Here is an 18,222-nt window from a genome sequence, read left to right on the forward strand (position 1 = left end):
CACCCCCGAACTCCACTGGACCATCACCTGAAATACAAGTGTCTGCTAGGTTAGGTTAGTGAGCAACATACGTTAGAAAAAACACAGCTAAAAGGAGAAAGGAGCCTGTATCTCAGCACCTGCCCAAGCACTGCAAAGTTGTAGACAAACGGTAACAATATTAGCTTAAAATATGTCAATACTTCTCCCTACCCACAAACCACCCATTCTCTGTTTGCTCCTGTTCTTTGCCAAGCAAGCGCAAACTGTTAAACCAGATGTCCTTCCTCAGGCAGGCTCCCAAACAAAACGCTGTGCTGATAGCACCAGAGGCCACGCACTGCAGGGCAGAGGCAGGCATGGGGGTGGTGGTGCTAATACCTCTAGCCAGCAGTGTCATCAGAGACTCCGTCTTTTGAAACCATATTCTTATTCTGGATCTAGACGGAGGCTGCTGCTGTACTTGGTTACATGAGGGAACTCAATTGTCCCTAAATTACATGACATTAAAGATGGCAGCTACACCCTTCACCTTCAAAGAGATTTTAATTTGATCCATCCCACTAGCAAGTACATCTGTACATATCCATTCTGGCACATCACTAATGTGTTTAATGGAAATAAACAAAGCCATGTGTTTTACATTAAAACAAAGAGCATGAGACCTTGGTTACACGACAATTAATAATTTCAATGGAATTTTATTTCAGCTTGGTATTATCTTGTGGGTAACAGACAAAATCACAAGATACTCCTTCTCCATGTGTCCAAGAGGTCCCCAGCACATTAGATACCCTGTTATTAATTTAACTAGTAATTTATTCTGATACTATTAAAAAAATGTTTTAGGCTTCTTCTGGTAGAGAGAGTAGTGAGAATCTTTTTCAAATCTTTTGCTTGCGAAGAATTAATTTGAAGTGATTTATTGCTGCTATCATTTAATATACCCTCTATATTTATGCAGGACAGCTGCACGACTTAGGGTAAAACATTACATCTCTAAAAGTCATTCATACTTCAAAGATTTCTTTGTCACTGAGCATGAAGAAGAGTATTAGACACTGTGTTAAATGCATAAATAGACTCTGCTGACTTAGCAAACATGTGACTAGCACACTACTGCTCAGAAATTTCTTGTAAAGTATAAGGTATGAAGCCAAAAAGGAAGCATAACGCAATGTGTTCTTTAAAGTTACAATGGAACATATGAGGAAGAAAACACAATGCAATATGACTTACTCTGTAACTAGTCTAACCAGAAAAAATAATTACAGACAGCTCTCCATTAATTCTGGGTGGATTATCAAATTTGGAAACAGATTATGCTAAGGATGCACAACAGCTGCCTTGTTTCCAAACAGGCCAATTAAAGCCGGCAAGACTTACTAACTCAGCACCAGCACCACACAGGCTCAGCACTGCTGCTTCCAGCCCCGAGCTGGCACTGGGCACTTGAGTGGTAAAGCAAATAAGCCCTTCCAGGGAAGGGAAACCTGGAAGCATGGCACTGAGACAGTCCTGCAGAAGGCACAGTGCACAGCTGCCATCTCATGCTGTGGTCCCTTCTGTCACATCAGCAGAGGCCATCTGGGGAGGACCATACTTGACTGGCCGGTTACCAAGGGATGTTCTTGACCAGCCTCAAACAGGAACAAGACTATCACATGTAAAAGCTCAAATTCGAGTTTGAAGATGCACTAATTTCTGCGAAACTGCAATAGTACTGGGAGATTTTACATCACTCTGCCAAGAGATTTATAGAGCAGACAAATCTTGAGCTTACAGATCAATCCAAACTTTCTTCTGTCTTTCAAAATTGTTCATCCTCTCAACTATGAGATTTTTTGGCTACATTCAGGCTTTTGCTGGAAGGAAGCACTATCTTTTCTTAGAAATAGTGCAGTTAGTTCACAGAATTAATTACTTCATGCCCAATGCTCAATTATTTATTGATTTTGTTTGATACTATTAATTCTTATTAGTTTTATATGCAGTATGTATCAATTTCATTTTGGCTGTTCCAGGGCTTTTACCTTAAGTTTTCACTTTCTAAGAGGCATTTATCTTAACATAATCAAGCCATCTGTAGGTTACAGAATATGCACATAAAAATGAATTACACTGCTTACTGGAAGCGTTATCCAGCTCAGTTCATACCGCTGTGACAGGTTTTTTGAACACTCAGGTGACTGTTTCTAAGTGCAGTGTCCACTGTTCCCCTATTCTCTTTCCATATGTACAATGTTCCCATTAAATTTGACTTTGACAAATAGCTATGGGAGTGCTTTCCACTAGCAAGACTTTTCGTAGTAACTGAGTACTGCATTCAATACCTGCATTTATAAGACTTGAGCTGAAGTGTCAGTTCCTGCTAGTACTGCCCACTGCAGTGGGCAGCTCCTGGACCACGCAACAAGATAAATGCCACTTCTCTTCCAGACGGGGATAAAATACTGTGCAACATAAAGCTACTGAGACAGCTCTGAAGAAGCTACCTTAGGTACCAGACACAGCACAGGTACCACAGAGTGCCCTAGAAGCACGTCACCTGGAGCTGGACTGTCCAGGCTGCTTCCAGTATGCTGCCTCGGACTGGCAGCCCAGCACCGCAGCACTGGTGCTGTGCACAGAAACCCATGAAACTCAGCGACAGCGCCTTCTTGTGCCAAAGGCTTCAGACACTCCCTACCCAAAGGTCTGTCCAAGCACAAATATACCCCTTTTTTTTGTAATATCACTACTGTTGTATTATAACACATTCTTGAAGACTATTCTGAAGAATAATTCTTGCGACCTAATAAAACTAGGTGACGGGGAAATTAACTTCAATTATCAGTAATCCAAGGAAAAGGTAATTTCAATTATTAATAGGTAAAATTTTTTTAAAAAATTCAAATACACCTGGACTGTATTGGGACAGTTCAATAAAAATGTTTTAATCCCTATAGATAAGCAGAAGTTTATAGCTGTGTAAAGACTGATGCAAAAAAGAATGACAGATAGTAAAATCATCACCTGTCAGTAGTTACTGAAGTGCTTTTTGTGTTATTTAACTAAAACCGGTAGAACCTGTTCTGGAAATAGCTATCCTCAATTTTGTAATGACAACAGGCTTCCACACTTGAACCTTAGACTAAAGAAAGCCATCAAGAGGAACAAGATAAGACCTTAAAGGTTATAGCTATTGGGAGGGAAGACAATGTAAAATAAAAACACAAACGACACCAATGTTTTCTTGGTGAAGGAAATACTTCAACCCAATGGCGAAGAGCTGTTGCTGAACTATTTCAAGGCTGGGGGTGTGGGGGAAGAAAAGGGCAGAGTTGAAACAGAGGCTGGGAGTGGGGGGGAAGAAAAGGGCAGAGTTGAAACAGAAGTATTTGGGAAACGTCAAAAAATGCCCTGAAGCTACTTTAACAGAAGTTACTACTACTTTTCTCTGAAGAAAATAAAAATAAGACTTTAACACAGAGTTACAAAACTGGCTCAGAAGCAGTCATGTATTCTTAAGTCTAATGCCTAACCTGTGCCTTACTTCATATTATGTAGGCAAAAAAAAATTCTCTGACCTCTTTCCACCATTCTAAAATTCTCTGAAACAACATTATGATAAAGCCATATCTATTTTTGGTTTGTCATTATGTAAATATATACTGTCATACTTAGTATTTTTGGTACTAGCTAGTGATTTTTATTATGGCTCAGTGTCTTTATTCAGGCAGGAAAAGTGGACTGAACGTGAGAACTCTGTTCTTATTCAAGGGCCAGGAACAGGGAGTCCAGCTTCAGGACCAGTGGAGCAGAGTCATACCACGGCACGCCTGGCACATTGGGTTAAAGGTCCTATCAAGAGCTTCAGAAGCAATACCAATCAATGTCAGACTGAAAGAAATATCGTAGCCAAAATTACAGGGTTCTCATACATAATTAAAGCAAACAATCAGCCAGCTGATCTGCAAAACGTTCTTAAGGCCACCTGCTTGTGCACAGTCTTTTAATCAGCAAAAAGAAATCTGTATTAGCAATCACCTTTCTTGCCATATAAAATGTTCATGATCGTTTAAGAATGACAGAAGTGGAAAAATACATTGGGATTTAGATGCAAAGAGCAGGCACTTAATAATCACAACACAGGCCAATGCTAATGTTTGGAGTTCTTTTACAACTTGAGTTGCATTAGTTTTTTAAAATTATTTTTCTTCTTTTAAAAGAGGGCAGCAACATGAGTTATCTGAAGACTCTGAAATGTCTTCTAAGAGGATAACATCTTAACATTTTACAGCCAATATTTTTGTTTGCATATTCTGTTTAATTGGCAGGATTCTTCCTGAACTCTTCAGAAATGTTTTTTTCTTAAATGGGATTCTGGTTTTGAGTTATCTCCATTTTTGTCTCGAGCCACATTGCATCAACAAAAGCTACAGCTGACAAGCATGGAGCAACCGATCTGCAGATCAGTAACTCTAGACTCCTGGAGAAAACTGAGACATCCAAAAGCAGCAGCCACCCTTAAAATACATGAACATAATGAAACACTCATGGATCAGGTGAGACTCTGCTTACTGAGAAAACACTAGCTTTGTTCAACTAAGCATTAATGTGCAAATGCTGAAGTTATCCCATGCAACTAAGATAGCAGTGAGATGGTAATAAAAACATGGCTTTGCACATGCAGAACTGCTAACTTGGAACACACCCCTTCCAACACCTCCAGTGGAGCAACATGGCTGAGTGGGGATCAACCTGCGTGGAGCACTCTGTGATCCCATGGTTTCACTTGCAGAGCTGTCCATAAACAAGAACATCTGTAGATGCCACAAACGAGGGCCGTCCATGAGCAGGGCCATCTCGGCCAGCAGCCGCACTGGTCCTACAAAGCAGCCGAAGCCCTGGAGTGGCCTGGCTAGCCCCGCCGGCAGCCCCCAGCCCCGCGGTGCCCCGAGGCTGAGGCAGGACATCCCGAGTGGCACAGAAAAGCGCTCCCCCACAGCTGGTGGCCTTCCAGCCCCACAAGCCTCGGCTGGAGCATGTGCTCTTCCCCTCGTTCCCATCGCACCCCTGCACCCCGACAGCCAGGGGCATCTCCCTCAGCCGAGGGGGCACCCCACAGCACCCCCTTCTCGCCACTCTGCTGCTGTCCAGGGGACGGAGCCAAGAGCAGGGCTGCGGGAAACCATTCCAGCTGCAGAGGAGGTGAACGGGCACCCTCCCTCTGGGGCCTCCGTCCCCATGGGCGAGGCCGCCGCGGTGCTGGCCCTGCCCGAGGAGCTAATGGCGGCAGGAAGCCACCCCCCCCGCCCGCCGCGCTGCCTCCTGCCCTCCCCGTGACTCGCTTCCTCCGGTGGACGGGAACTGGGAGGAGTGAGCGGCCCCGGCCTGCCACCCCCACCCCGCCAGCTGAGCCAGCCACCCGCCGTGCCCCGCTGCGCCCGGAGAGCCACGGCCGCCCCCGCGGGGAGGACCGCCGCCCAGCCCCGCCGCCGGGGCGTGCCAGCGGGCGTCCGCCGCGCACCCGGCTACCCGCGCCCAGCCGCGCCGCAGCGCCAACATGCCTGCCGTCGATAAACTCCTCCTGGAAGAGGCTTTGCAGGACAGCCCGCAGGTAGCGGCCCGTTTTCAGGGGCGCAGCTGGGGCGGGGGGCGCAGGCACGCCGCGGCCGCTGCCGGGGAAGAGCCCGGCCGCCCGCCGATGTGACGCACCTGAGCTGGCGGTGCCGGCGGGCAGCCCGCCGCGTCCGGCCGGGGCGGCGGGGGGTTGACAACCTCGGGAGGGCCGGGGAGCAGCAGTCCCGCGGCGGGGAGCGGGGTGTCGGCAGGAGGGCAGGGCGGCGGGGCGACGGGGCGGGCTCCCCACGGGCAGAGAAGTGGGTCAGGGTGACTTTGCCTGTCGGAGCCGTCAGGGAGCGGGGATGCTGTGAAGCAGGTAAACGGCACCCGTGTGGCGTCGGCGGAAGGCTTTGGTCTCCTACGGGGCATCCGTCGGGAAAAAAATAGGCTGTGTTTGCACCTGGGGGCCTCCGGAGAAGAGGCCCGCAGCCCAGCGCGAAGGGGCAGGGGGCGAGGAGGCCGGGCACCGCGCCCTTTCCCCTCACCTCTCTCAGAGAAACCCCTCCTTCGGCTTTTTCCTCACGGTGTCCCACCTGGCTGTGCGCTGGCTGGCCATAGGGGTTGCCCTGAAGAGCTGAGGTGTGTTGAGGAAGGATAGCTGGGCACGGCTCGGCGCCCTGGCTTCTTCCAAGGTCCCTTAGGGAAAGGGAGGCTCGGGTGTGGTGAGTCACCTGGCCCCGGTGACAACAGTGGGCTGAAGGAATGTCACCGCCAGCGTGCCTGCTCCTCCCAACGTGTGAGGGATCCCAAGGGCTGTGGTTCAGACACAGAGGCTTCCCTTGAGGATAGATGAGGTGAGGTGGATCCCGCCGAAGATTTCTTCCTTCAGAAGGAGTCCGAGAAGCGAGGGACAGGCGGTTGCTGCCCTCTCCTTCCCAACCCCTCACCCCGGTGCTGCGCCCAGTGCTCCGGTGCTGGGAGCCATGGTGCGACGCAGCTGCAGAAGTGACCCCTGAGGACAGTGGAGACTCCACAGCGAAGAACACGCGATGTTGTGGTGGTTTCAGGGAGCGGAGAGGTGTGAGACCTCGAGAGCTGGGAAAGGAGGATGGAAGGAGGGAAGTTTGGGGGGAAGAGAGAAATAAGGGGAAGGGGAAAGAGTAGCCATTTCACAGAGGGGTAGGGAAGGTGCGTTTGAGGACAACGCGTGGTGCACACAGACATACAAAAGTAATTGGTGAAGCAGGCAAAGAAGAAGGGAGGGCAGGGTGGATCAGCATGAGTCCAGCTCCCAAGTAGCCCTGTGTTGTAATCCTAACTCATCTGCTGATGGATCAGGAGGAATGAATAGGTAAGCTGTGGAGCAGATTGCTGAAAGGTATTACAGAGTCTGTCATGAGATGTTTTGAAGGAAAGATTGGACACACACCTGTCAGGACTTAGTGAGTCTTGGGGCTCATCTTGATCACCTCTTCTTATCCTGTTTTCCTGTGTTTCCATGAAATCCAACCCTAGTAAGAATGATTTTCATTGTCTCTTTGATACGACGTATGTGGAATCTCCATCTTTGGAGATTTTCGAAACTCAACTGGAAAAAGTGTTGAGTAACCTGATGTAATGTCAGAATCATACCTGCTTTGAGCAGGAGTTCGGATGAGGTGATCTGCAGAGTTCCTTGCCCACCTGAATTGTTCGGTGTTCCACAGTTTACCAAAATGTGCTAGATTTATTTTGAGCAGTTATTAACATTTTTAGTATTAGTCTCCCCAGCGCGTTCTGGAACTGAAGAACTTGACATGCAGGATAAGTGAACTCATTTACTTCTTCAGCCAACACTTCCTTCAATGATTAAAAATGTAGCACTGTCTGAAAGCAGCTGAACAATGCACTGAATTGAATTTAGAGGTCTTCATCTTTCTTCTGACCTGAGATGAAGGTTGTTAACATCTCCTTTGCAATTACTGGAAATACCAGGCTGTGTATAAAGCTGAGAGTTTGCAGGATGTTTTTGGCTTGATTTAGTTGTCACTTTTTGTTCAAATCCTATAACTTTGGGCAGGAGAGGCATTGCTTAATTTTTATAATCTTGCTAAAAACTTATTTTTTTTCATGCAAGGAAACAGATTTTTTTCCCAGTCTTTTATATTTTTATTACTTTTTTTCTTGGGGAGAGCTTTAGCTTCACAGTGCAACAGGGCACCTCTGTGAGCTGGGTGCTACAAAATCAGAGCAAAAAGTCAGTCTTTATCCCACAGAGCTTACAGCATGGAACTTATGTGATCATTTACTTCTGCATAAAGTGACCTGATTCTCCTCTGCCCTGTGCAGTCACAGCAATGCAGAGAGATGATAAAATGACAATATAATCTCACTTTGTGTAAACTGTATAAAGTATGTAAATTACATACAAGACAGAAGAGAATTAGGGCAAAGTTTTTTCTTCATCAGTTTTCTGAAACTTGATTTCTCTCTCCCCAGCAATACTTTTGTCTTTGATTTGTCTCCAAGCAGTGACTGAAAAAGGCCGTAAGAAGTGTCTCAATTTTGAAATGTTTGGCCACAAAATAGGAGAGAAGTTTATGTAAGCAGTCATGGTAAAACCAAGGGAAATACATGAAAGTAGAATTTTTTTTTTTGTGTATTTCCAAAACTCAATATAATGGTGCTATTAATGAGGCCTCATAGTGAGGCTTAATGCCTGGATTACTGGTTTATTTCAGCAGCATTAGCGGCTATCCCAGAATTTGTCAAAATGGCAACAACAAAAACATACACATAGTGGTATTTTGTTGCAGTGATTTAAAATGGTGTTCTTCCATATAAAAGTTTCCAAGAATAACTTCCAAACTGCTTGAATCATTTATTGTTTTTATTATTTTTGAACAATGTGCTAATAACTGAGGCCAAGACTTTCAGAAATTATTTCCCGGAGCTGTCCTGTCTCAACCCATATTTAGACATCTGAAAAACTGAACCTGTAAGAATTCAGTAAGGCTTAGGAATCTGGCTGACATTTCTGTTTAGAAACCTTTTCCAGGATGCAGAAATGTGTGATTTGTAGCCTACTTCGGGCAATCTCTTTTTAATTTTTTAGTCTTGGCGGGAGATTTGTCTTGATAAACGTTATGTCAAGTGTTACCATTTTTACCTTCCCTAGATTTATTTTTTTAACCATCTTCATAACCCTGTGCGTTTCATGTGCTATTGTAACACAAAACAGGGAAGAAAAGCACTGTACAGATAGAAGATAGTTTGCTGGCATTAGTTTTGTTTGTTTTAATGCATCATTGAAGATAAAATATTTAAAACCAGATATTTTTGAAAAGCAATGTGTTTTCAATTACTGAAATAATAGCTTAGTGTGGAAAGCTCTCAAAATCATGCCACTGTCCTTGTAGGGAAGTTCTGCACAAAGGTCCTTTATAAGTTTGGGTTCTTGGTTTCCATTTCATTGATTTGGCTTTCTCTCCGTCCTTTGGTTTTTATGTTCCATTTATTTGAAAACAGTACTTCGTATTATGTATCTCCTTACGTGCTAAGATCTCAAACTAGTTTCCCAAATGCATTGACTGCTAGTGTCTCTAAGGTAGGAGGTATTGTAGCAGCTTAGTGCATTAGCAGACTGAAATGTTGAGAGCTTTTGAGTTACTCAAAGTGTGGAAGGGCTCCCATGTGGTGTCTAGAACAGAACCCAAGGATTGACTCCCAAGTCATATACTTTAACCACTGAGCAACACTAGTTTCTGGCTAAGATAATTCTTGGCAGAGGTGAAAAAGTAGTTAATCTTAGGACAGAGTTCTTGAAGGATGCTGATTTTGTGTTTTTCAGGACAAACATAAAATCTGGGCAGAGGGTTTTGCAGAGAAGAATAAATGCCTTGAGGAAATGAAATGTGTCTTCTGTTAAAATAGTGGAGCAACTTAAAACTGTCTTAAATCTTTGAAATAAATTTTGCAGATTCAAACCTGGATACTTCAGGTACCTTAGAGACTCCTGTAACAGGAGGACAGATAAAGTGCTTGCTCTGTTACAGGACTGATGTAATTATTAAAGTACTGGAGTTTATGTGTGCCTCTCATGTAAGCAGATGAAACTAATTAATGTCATATAAATTAGCTGTACAGATGGAAAGACATTGCCAGTTAGCATCAAATAGATTGGATTTACTAAAGTTAAGACTAAGGATGGATCATGACTTTGTTAAAGGGACAGCTTTCCTTCTTTCGTTATTGTCTTGATGGAGTGAATTCTAGAGCTTGGCATTCTGAGATATCTTTGTTTCCCATCCCGGGAGCTGTGTCAGCAACGTAATTCTTTGTTCCTGATGATTCCACCAAAACAAACCAAGGGAATTCACGTTTTTAGGATAACACAGGTCATTACGCTCTTTTTCCCTCCCACTTGCTAACAAGCGTGAGCTAGCAGAATGGAGAAAGTATGGGGTATCTCTGGGTGGGTGTATGCTTCTCTGCCTGTTGTTATAGATGAACACTTAGTTGTTTGGTCCCATTACGTCAGCTAGCTTTGGCAGTGGCCCTTTAAGAGTTGCTCAAGAAAGACAGTTGAGAGTGAATAATACTCTGTAAATTGTGTCACGGAAAGGAGCGCTTCTAATGCAGTCTGACATTAGAGAAGTAAAGTGAGCAAGCAGTGGTGTTTGATCCAGAGTCCTTAATGTGGTTTGGATTACTGTAGTCAGCAGGCAGATATTCAGGATTTTGTACATTCCTGATTATGTTGGAAGGAATGTCTACTATTTAGAGCAAGAGACTGGGAGTCAGGATTTGGCCATAGCATTTTATCACTTAGCTTCCTTACGCCTCAGTTTACCTGTTCATAATAGAAGCACTAATTTCTACGTGTTTGGAGATTCTGAATAAACAGAATCATGCTAAGTTAAAGCCTTGTTATTTCTGATTGTTTTGTATTTTTTTTTACTGCCATCTGTTTACAGTTGTTTATGATTCTTTTTAGTATTTTAATCAGAACTAAAACCGTTTGCTTTTTTTTCTTTTATCCAAGACTCGGTCTTTGCTCAGTGTATTTGAAGAAGATGCAGGAACCCTTACTGAATATACAAACCAGTTGCTTCAGGCAATGCAACGAGTCTATGGTGCTCAGGTAATTTTTCATTTGTGTTTCTTTTGTTCTGTGTGCAGTAGAAGATAAATTGCTATTACGATGCTGTTATTTGCATGCAAGTTGGCAAGTACCTGCACCTCTTGTGGTTTAAGAGGAGTTGTGGGTGTTTTCCATCAGATATCTCAGCCTCCTCCTGCCGTGATGTTCAGAAAAGTCATATGCATGAGAAGCATCTTACCTGCTTTGTCTGTCTCCAAACAATAAAAGAAAAATTGTGATACGTCTTTACCTTATGGTACATTGGAAGGCCAGCCTTGACAAAATTACTTGCCTAAATGTAGGCGCAATACACAGATAGGTATTCACGCTGACTTTAGGCATCTAACTTAAATGCTGTGATTCACTGTGTGGAGGGAGCTGTCTGTGTCCATTGATTACAGAGAGAATGTATGCTTTGAGTCATACTGAAGTTGAGTACTGAAAGTAGTCAGTGTGAAAAATATAGGAGCAAGAGCAGGAAAAAAAAAACAAACAAATCACTTTCTAAAGCATTTACATGACCTAGATTTGAAAGTAAAACTTGTAAGGTAAATCGTATCCAGTGCTTTGGAAAATATTCTACATCTGAGTGATTTTCAGTGAAGCTAGGATCCCCGTGTGCATAAAACTAGATATTTCAAAATACTATATCTAGGTCTTTAAAGATGTACACAGTAGTTCATGGAACTTCTGCAAGTATTTATGTAGGTTAGACACCTAAGTCCCTTAGAAACAACAGCTTTTCTATTCTTAAACCAGTAAATCAGAGGACACAGAGATGATGAGAATGAGGGTATTTTGAATTTACTGGAAGACTGAGTGCCTGATTCTTATGTTACCAGGAATCAGTTCAGCTATAAAGTTACTGCAAGTGTATGTCCATTTGGTGGGATTACTCTTTCGGGTGACCAATAGTGTGACTTGGAAAAGCCGTCTGCCCAGGATCTAACTAGCTCCACCTGGCAGATCCAGCTTGGGAGAGCTTCAGAGTCTTCATGTCCTGGATCCTGTGCAGATGCAGAGCAATCAGAGCCTTACAGTGGAGCTTATACTTAGAAAGCAATACAGTGTGTAGCCAATGGGTGGAGAGGTGGCATGAAGTCCGCACTAAAAGTCCATGATGGGCATTTGGGTACAGTCACTGAGCTTTAAGAATAGCAAGAGTCTGGGCACATTGGATGGTAGAAATCTGAGACCAAAGAGTGGATAGGATTGAAATAGGTGAAAGAGGGAAATCAGAGGAGAGATATGGCTTGATTATTAAGTGTCCAACTTGTGGACTACGTGTCCCTTTGCCTGGCTGATGCCTTTTTAGGATGGCATTTTAGGAAGCCATTACTCTGGCCTGTGATTCATGGAAAAAATGCTTTGTCTGCTTTTGTTTGTCTCTTCCTTTCCCTCTCAGTTTTTAGGCTTCTTCATTTCTGTTGCCCCACAGTTATGATATTTCCTCTTTCTTGTCACTGTCTAAGCGCATTTACCCATCTGTATTTTGCAGTACTACTGAGGCTACTTCATCTTAACAGCGTTTCTTGTCCACTTTCTGCACACTTCCTGCTTTAGTTTGATCTAAACATTCAGTCACTTATGAATATTGGATGTGTTCCTTGAAATGCTTCGTCAGATGTTTGATGCCATTTTGAGATGGGGGGCGTCAAGCTTTGTAAGGATGTGGAGAAGGGCTCTCTGCACTACCATTGGATTAGGAAAATTCAGGTTTAGTGGCCAGTGTTAGGGACTTTATCAAGGACATTGGCTCAACGTTTAGCACTCTTAGTGTTACTGCTTCCTTGGGAATCACTGCGTGTTATGACTTCAGTTTGGGTTTGTGTTCTTGGGATCCAGTAGTGGCAAAAAAATGACAGTGCAGTAACAAGGAAGCATAAGTAGGTCATATTAGTTATGTAAGTGGAAAACTGAAACTTTTTGTGGTTTTTATTCTGTATATGCTTTGAAAAGTCTTGATATTTTTGCACAAGACCTAAAAGAACACACTAAAATTTGAACAAAATTCTGGTTTTTAAATAAAAATTAATGGAAATAATTAAGTCAGCCATATACAGTGGTTAATTCCCAAGAGAATGTTAGTGTTTTATAGGCTATTGATTTCTGACTAGGTTTACTGAGTTTTGCAAATATCAATATATTCTTTTAAGAGACTGGTCCTGAATATTTCAAGGAAGACACCCTTTCTGACTGAACTCACCCTCAGTTTTTGAGAGGCATACCCCTTACTGCAAAACTTTATGATTGCAGTTGCCATAGAAGGAAGTGTAATGCTGAATTGCCCACTGAACATGAATGAACAGTGAAGAAAAATCTATGTGTAATATTTCTTTACTGCTTAATCACAACTTGAGAGAAAATCAACTTTTGCTGATGTGTTGTTAGGAGACACATTGTCTGGGCTTCACTAGCAATGTGTTAGGAAGTGCTACCAACCCTTTTCATTTTGAGAGGGAATGAGAAGATTTAGTAGCGTGTAAAATGGAGACTAGTGAGAAGCCAGGTTCTGAATTTACCTTTTTATCTTCCTGACTTAGATTTTGTCTTTGCAAGGTCATTGTCATCCCTGTTCTGATTTCCTTGTCTGTAAAACAGGAGTTACAGTTACTGACCTACTTTGAAGCAATGGCACCAGTTCTGTTTGCGCACCCATAAAAATGGCTGCGGTCACAGTCTTGGCAGTCAGACAAAACAGCAGTGGGGGTACCACTCCGCAGTACTGAAAAATCAGGGTTTATGCCCCCTCAAAACAGTTAGGACAATTTCGAAAATGTAAATCTTGTTTCTTCTTAACTACATCCTGAACTTTAAAATTTCCCAGGTTTGTCTTAACCATATTTTCAAGATTTTCTAGAGAATTTTACTGGAAGTTTGGTGTTTCTTGTGATGAAAACTCAGATTTTCATGTGATTCAAACCACTCTAGCTTGTGATCAAATAACAATAGTTGTTGGTTCTGAATGGATGCAGTGCAAAGTCTCAGGGGAGTAGCAACTAGTACCAGCTACAAGCTGTTAATTATCCATGTGGATATATGCATGTATTTGTCCCCAAATACTGCTTTGTGTGCAAAGCAGCAGTAAGGTTGTAAATTGACAGCTCAAGCTGCTCTAAACACTTGGATCAGTGCATTTGAAAAGAATGTGAGAAAGAAATATTTGCCTGTGTTTTTTTGAAACACTTGGAAAAGTAGGAATCTTTTCGAATGCTCCTTTTCCCCCTTTAAGCTACCGATTTCTGCTCGGTGCTGAGTACCTCACTTTTCAGACTTACATATATTTGAGTAGGACTTCATTTTTCATGCCTGTAACTTTTCTAACGACAGTAGGGCAATTGTTGAGATGAATCCCATCCCAGTGAATGCACCCAGTAAATGATGTAAAACCTTTGAAATGACTTGAAACTGCTTTTGTCCCCAGAGCAGAAGGAGGGGTCTGCAGCATTCTGTGGCGAGGTAGGGGCGTTGCAAGGTGTTGCAGTGGATACGCTGCGGGGGCAGGTGGAACCACTGGATGTGGAAGGGCTCATGACACGAAGCGGCAGCTGGGTGATGTATTGCTAGCAGATGGCCTTTGGGTGCAAGGCCTTCAGTGTATGACAAGCCCCTTGTTGCTGCGCAGGATCAGACAGTGCTCTCACCTCTTTGGGCACCCACACCAGATGTGACGGAGTGGTGACTCTGTTTTGCACGTGGAGTTGTTTAGTGAAAAAGAGACTGTGATACTACAAGGCAGGTGCAGTGTATGATGCTGTGATTAACGAGAAGTCACAGGAACCAAATGTATGAGCTGTGCTTGAGGAGTGAGGTTTGGTTGATCTGGCAAGCCCATGTGTGTAAACATAGTGAAGCATTTTTATATTTCTTCATCAAATAAACCACATCTCTGTGAGTACATATTGTACTTCCTGCTGTAATTCTCCCATCTGTGCTGTGATACCTTGGAGTAGTTATCACGTTAGTGGTCTCACAGAGGAAATATTCCTTACAAAGTTTGTTCTTGTAGTTCTTCCTCCTTGCAAGCAAGCGCTGATGCTGCATCTGGCATTACTGCTATCTGATTTTTGTGAATGTTGTGTTCATGATTCTGGACGTTTTATTACATGAGCAATATGTAGTACAGCAAGCAGGGACTGTTAGAAAACTTCATTTACGTAAGTTTCATCCTGAGACTTTTGCAGTGGTGTATGAACAAAGTGTGCTTTCCAGTTTACATTCCTGGTTTCCCACTGCCATAGTAAATTATTTTCAGAACTTTACTATCACCTTCAGTTCATCATCATACTATAGAAATGGCTCAGCTGGGATCTTCACTTGAAACAAAATGCCGGTTAGAAACTCATGAGATTGTTTTGTCTCTACTGACTATTAGAAGGGATGAACAGTTAAGCAGGTTAGAGGAAAGTAAGACGCAGTATTTTGTCATTGGAAAGAGGTTTCATCTCATTATTCCTGACAAATCTGTCTAGATTTGCCATCTAGAGCAGTGATGGCAGAAGAGGAAGAAAAAGAAACCCGTGTTGACTTGATCAATCCATCCAGGGAGAGAACAGCATGGGAATTATGAAGTGTAATTCTGTTCAGCATCTGTGTCTCTGAACAGTTGCCTAGTGATTCCAGAGTCACGTGGGCAACAACTTCTGGGGCTCACTGCCTTTTTATGTCCAGACTCTTAAGAAGACTTTTGACAATTATGGAATAGTTTGGTTTATATGTAGCACGTTACATGAGTATCAGGCCAGCTTTATCTCTGTCCAGAGCTTTTTGGGTAGTGCTTTATACCAATGTTATTTCTCTCCCCAAATTCATGACACCTCTGCATTTTTCAACTGGGCTGCTTGTTTCATCTTCCTATGTATTGACTTCACGAGGCTATAACACAGTAGATAGGTGTCAAGCTCTCTAGGGCATGCATGGATTTTCATATTTATTATGTTGCATAGCTAACCCCAAGTGTTAAGTTAGTTCTTGCCAAACTAACAGGTAAGCACTGCTACAGTTTTCCTTTCAGTTGCTTTCTTCTAATGTCTGAGGGAACAATTGTGCTGCCTTTTCAAATGATAAGACTTTTTTTTCCAAAACATTTTGAAACAACGAAGTTTAAGTTAGGGTTTTGTAAACTTTCAGTTCCACATAGAGTATTAGACAGGACAAACACTTGCAATAAATTACAGTTGTCAGCACTGACTTCTGTGAAATACCATATAAATTATTGTTCCATATTCATTGTAAGTTTGCATCGTATACCTGTGCACTTCCTGAGACATATTCACCATGTGTTGCTAAAAGCGGTAAGCAGAGCATTATCACATGAGAACTAATATATTTACAAAGCCATGGGAGTTGGTTTTAGTGCTGCCTATGAAATTGGAGTTGTCACCATGCCTGGAAGCAAGTTAACGTTGCACTAAGCAGGATCTGGAGATTTGAGTACCACAAGGAGGCATAAATGTATGGATGCCCTGCTGATAGTAATTGTTTTGCAAGAAACTGGAGAGATTCTTTCCTTACTGAACTACCCATCCTACTGTGGCTGCTTTTGCTGTTTTACAGCAGAGTTTTGACTAGTGTCTTCTGTTTCTTGAAGATGATCCTTTGCTGAGCCGTTCGCATTTGAGGACTGAATGCCATGCTGTGAATCAGCAGCAGGGCAAGCCAAATGTTAGCCTGATCCTGTAAAGTGCTGAGCAGCTTGAGCACCCTGATGAGGCTTAGCTTCTCTCACCCTTGGGTTCATGTTTCCAAGCTATTTAGTATGCAAACCTAAACCTGTAGGACTGTAACATTTACTAGATTGCTGGAGAACTCTATTTTGTAGGAAGATGACATGTACCTGCAGACAGAGCTGCATAAAACAATTGTATCAAGACCCAGTTCTTGCTGTACTGTGCCTGGTTTTGAAGGTAAATGTGTTCCCTTGTTCTGAAAGAATGAGAAGGCTGCAACTGCCTCATGGACCTCCTCCTTCAGCCACCTACCTGTATTTTTCCCCCCGTTTATGAGGCATTAAGCTTTCCCAGATGTAAGCCAAATTTCCTTACGTGTTATTTGGCACGTACAGGGTGCGCAAATAAATACCTTTACCAGTATCTTGCTTATTTACAATGAAGAAGCCTTTGGCAGTTCTATATGCTGGTTACTTGCAGAGTTTTAAAAACTCCAGCTTTAGCTGGAGCAGAAAAGCATCTTTGCAGAAAGCTTAATTATATTGAGATTGGAGTTGGACATGCTGGAATAGCTCTCGGTATTTAGAAGTTAATTTATAGCTCAACTTAATCCTTTACATGCCCTCAAATCTAGAGTCTGTTAGACAACTGTCTATAGAAATATCTTCTGACTGCAATGTATTAGCCCTCAGCTTATTTTGGTAAAATACAGAAAGAGACCCTAAAAAGGGGTGGATGGCCTCTCTGCTAAATGGTTAACAGCACGGAGATTTTATTACAAACAGGTTACAGTAAAATCATGCTCTCTTCTGATGGTATGAACAGCTTGGTGAACAAAGGTGATAATGAAGAAGGTGGAATCAACCCAGAAAAATCACATGCCTTTACTCTGGCACTAGATCAGAAAATAACAGTTGGACGTTTTCTTGCTGACTTATTTGAAGGTACTGAAATAACTTGAGAATTAAACAATGTTTTTTAATATGTTATTTTTTTCATTTCTGGTAGAATCATGCTAGATTCAAGACACCACTTCCATTACTTTACTTATGTGAACTGATGTTAGTGAACTTTATAAAAATATTTTCCTAGGGCTAGCATGCCCTAGCATGCCAGCCAAGGTTAAAAAAGAAAAAAAAATAGTCAGGATATCTGTAATCACAACTGATTGCTTGATACCTATTTTCATACAGTCCTTCCTTCCTTCCTTCCTTCTAGTATACTTTTTTACATGAATGCTGCAATGATGTTTTCCCTGTTAAGAAAAATAATCTCATGAAAATGAATGTATTTGCAAGGCCCAGTACTGGTTAATTTTGCCTTTATTTAGTATACTTGGATTTCTGTTGAGGATTTTACAGAGTGGCTGCCTGATGTATCCTCTCCTCAATAGCTCTCCCACTCCATAAAGGCTTGACAAATTCTAAAATGTCAAGGTAATGTGAAAGAGACGTGGAGCAGGCAGTCAGGATTGTATCATAGCTTTTATTTTGCTGTGGTATACTGACTTTCAGTCACTTCAGGATAAAAGAAGGGAATGTTACTGTATTCCATGGGAAAATGTCTTGGAAAGAGATTAAAACCTGTAAAAATAATTTGCCTGGGTTTAGTGGATCTGTCAGTTGAAGCAATGCAAATAACTTCTAAGTCTTGAGACTGATTAGTACTGGGGGAGGGGGAGAAGGCTGATTAGGAAGAAATGGGAGGAGGATTAAACCAAACTTTCCCAGATTAGTGTGCTTAGCAATGCAGTATTACCACTAGGTCAGCAGAGCGCTTTGCCTGCTTCCTGTTCCTTATGCAATGTGGCTGCTTCAATTTGCTAGCTTAATTCGAATTGTTCCAAACTCTTTGGGAGTGTGTGGTGTGTGTGTTTGGCTGTTGGTTTTGTTTTTTTCCTAGTGA

At 42.6% G+C, this 18,222-nt stretch overlaps 1 protein-coding gene across 1 annotated transcript in view; it reads left to right on the forward strand.

The window, feature by feature from the left end:
- Positions 1-5,527: 5,527 nt before the first annotated feature.
- The window catches only part of APPL2 (adaptor protein, phosphotyrosine interacting with PH domain and leucine zipper 2), a 37,703-nt gene continuing 25,008 nt past the window's right edge, over positions 5,528-18,222 (forward strand). Inside the window, exons 1-2 of the mRNA XM_086610280.1 lie at positions 5,528-5,581; positions 10,550-10,648. Coding sequence (XP_086466406.1) covers positions 5,528-5,581; positions 10,550-10,648 — 153 coding nt within the window. The remainder of the gene's footprint in view (positions 5,582-10,549; positions 10,649-18,222) is intronic.

The sequence above is a fragment of the Tauraco erythrolophus genome, chromosome 4 (assembly GCF_009769465.1).
Source record: "Tauraco erythrolophus isolate bTauEry1 chromosome 4, bTauEry1.pri, whole genome shotgun sequence".
Lineage (NCBI taxonomy): Eukaryota > Metazoa > Chordata > Aves > Musophagiformes > Musophagidae > Tauraco > Tauraco erythrolophus.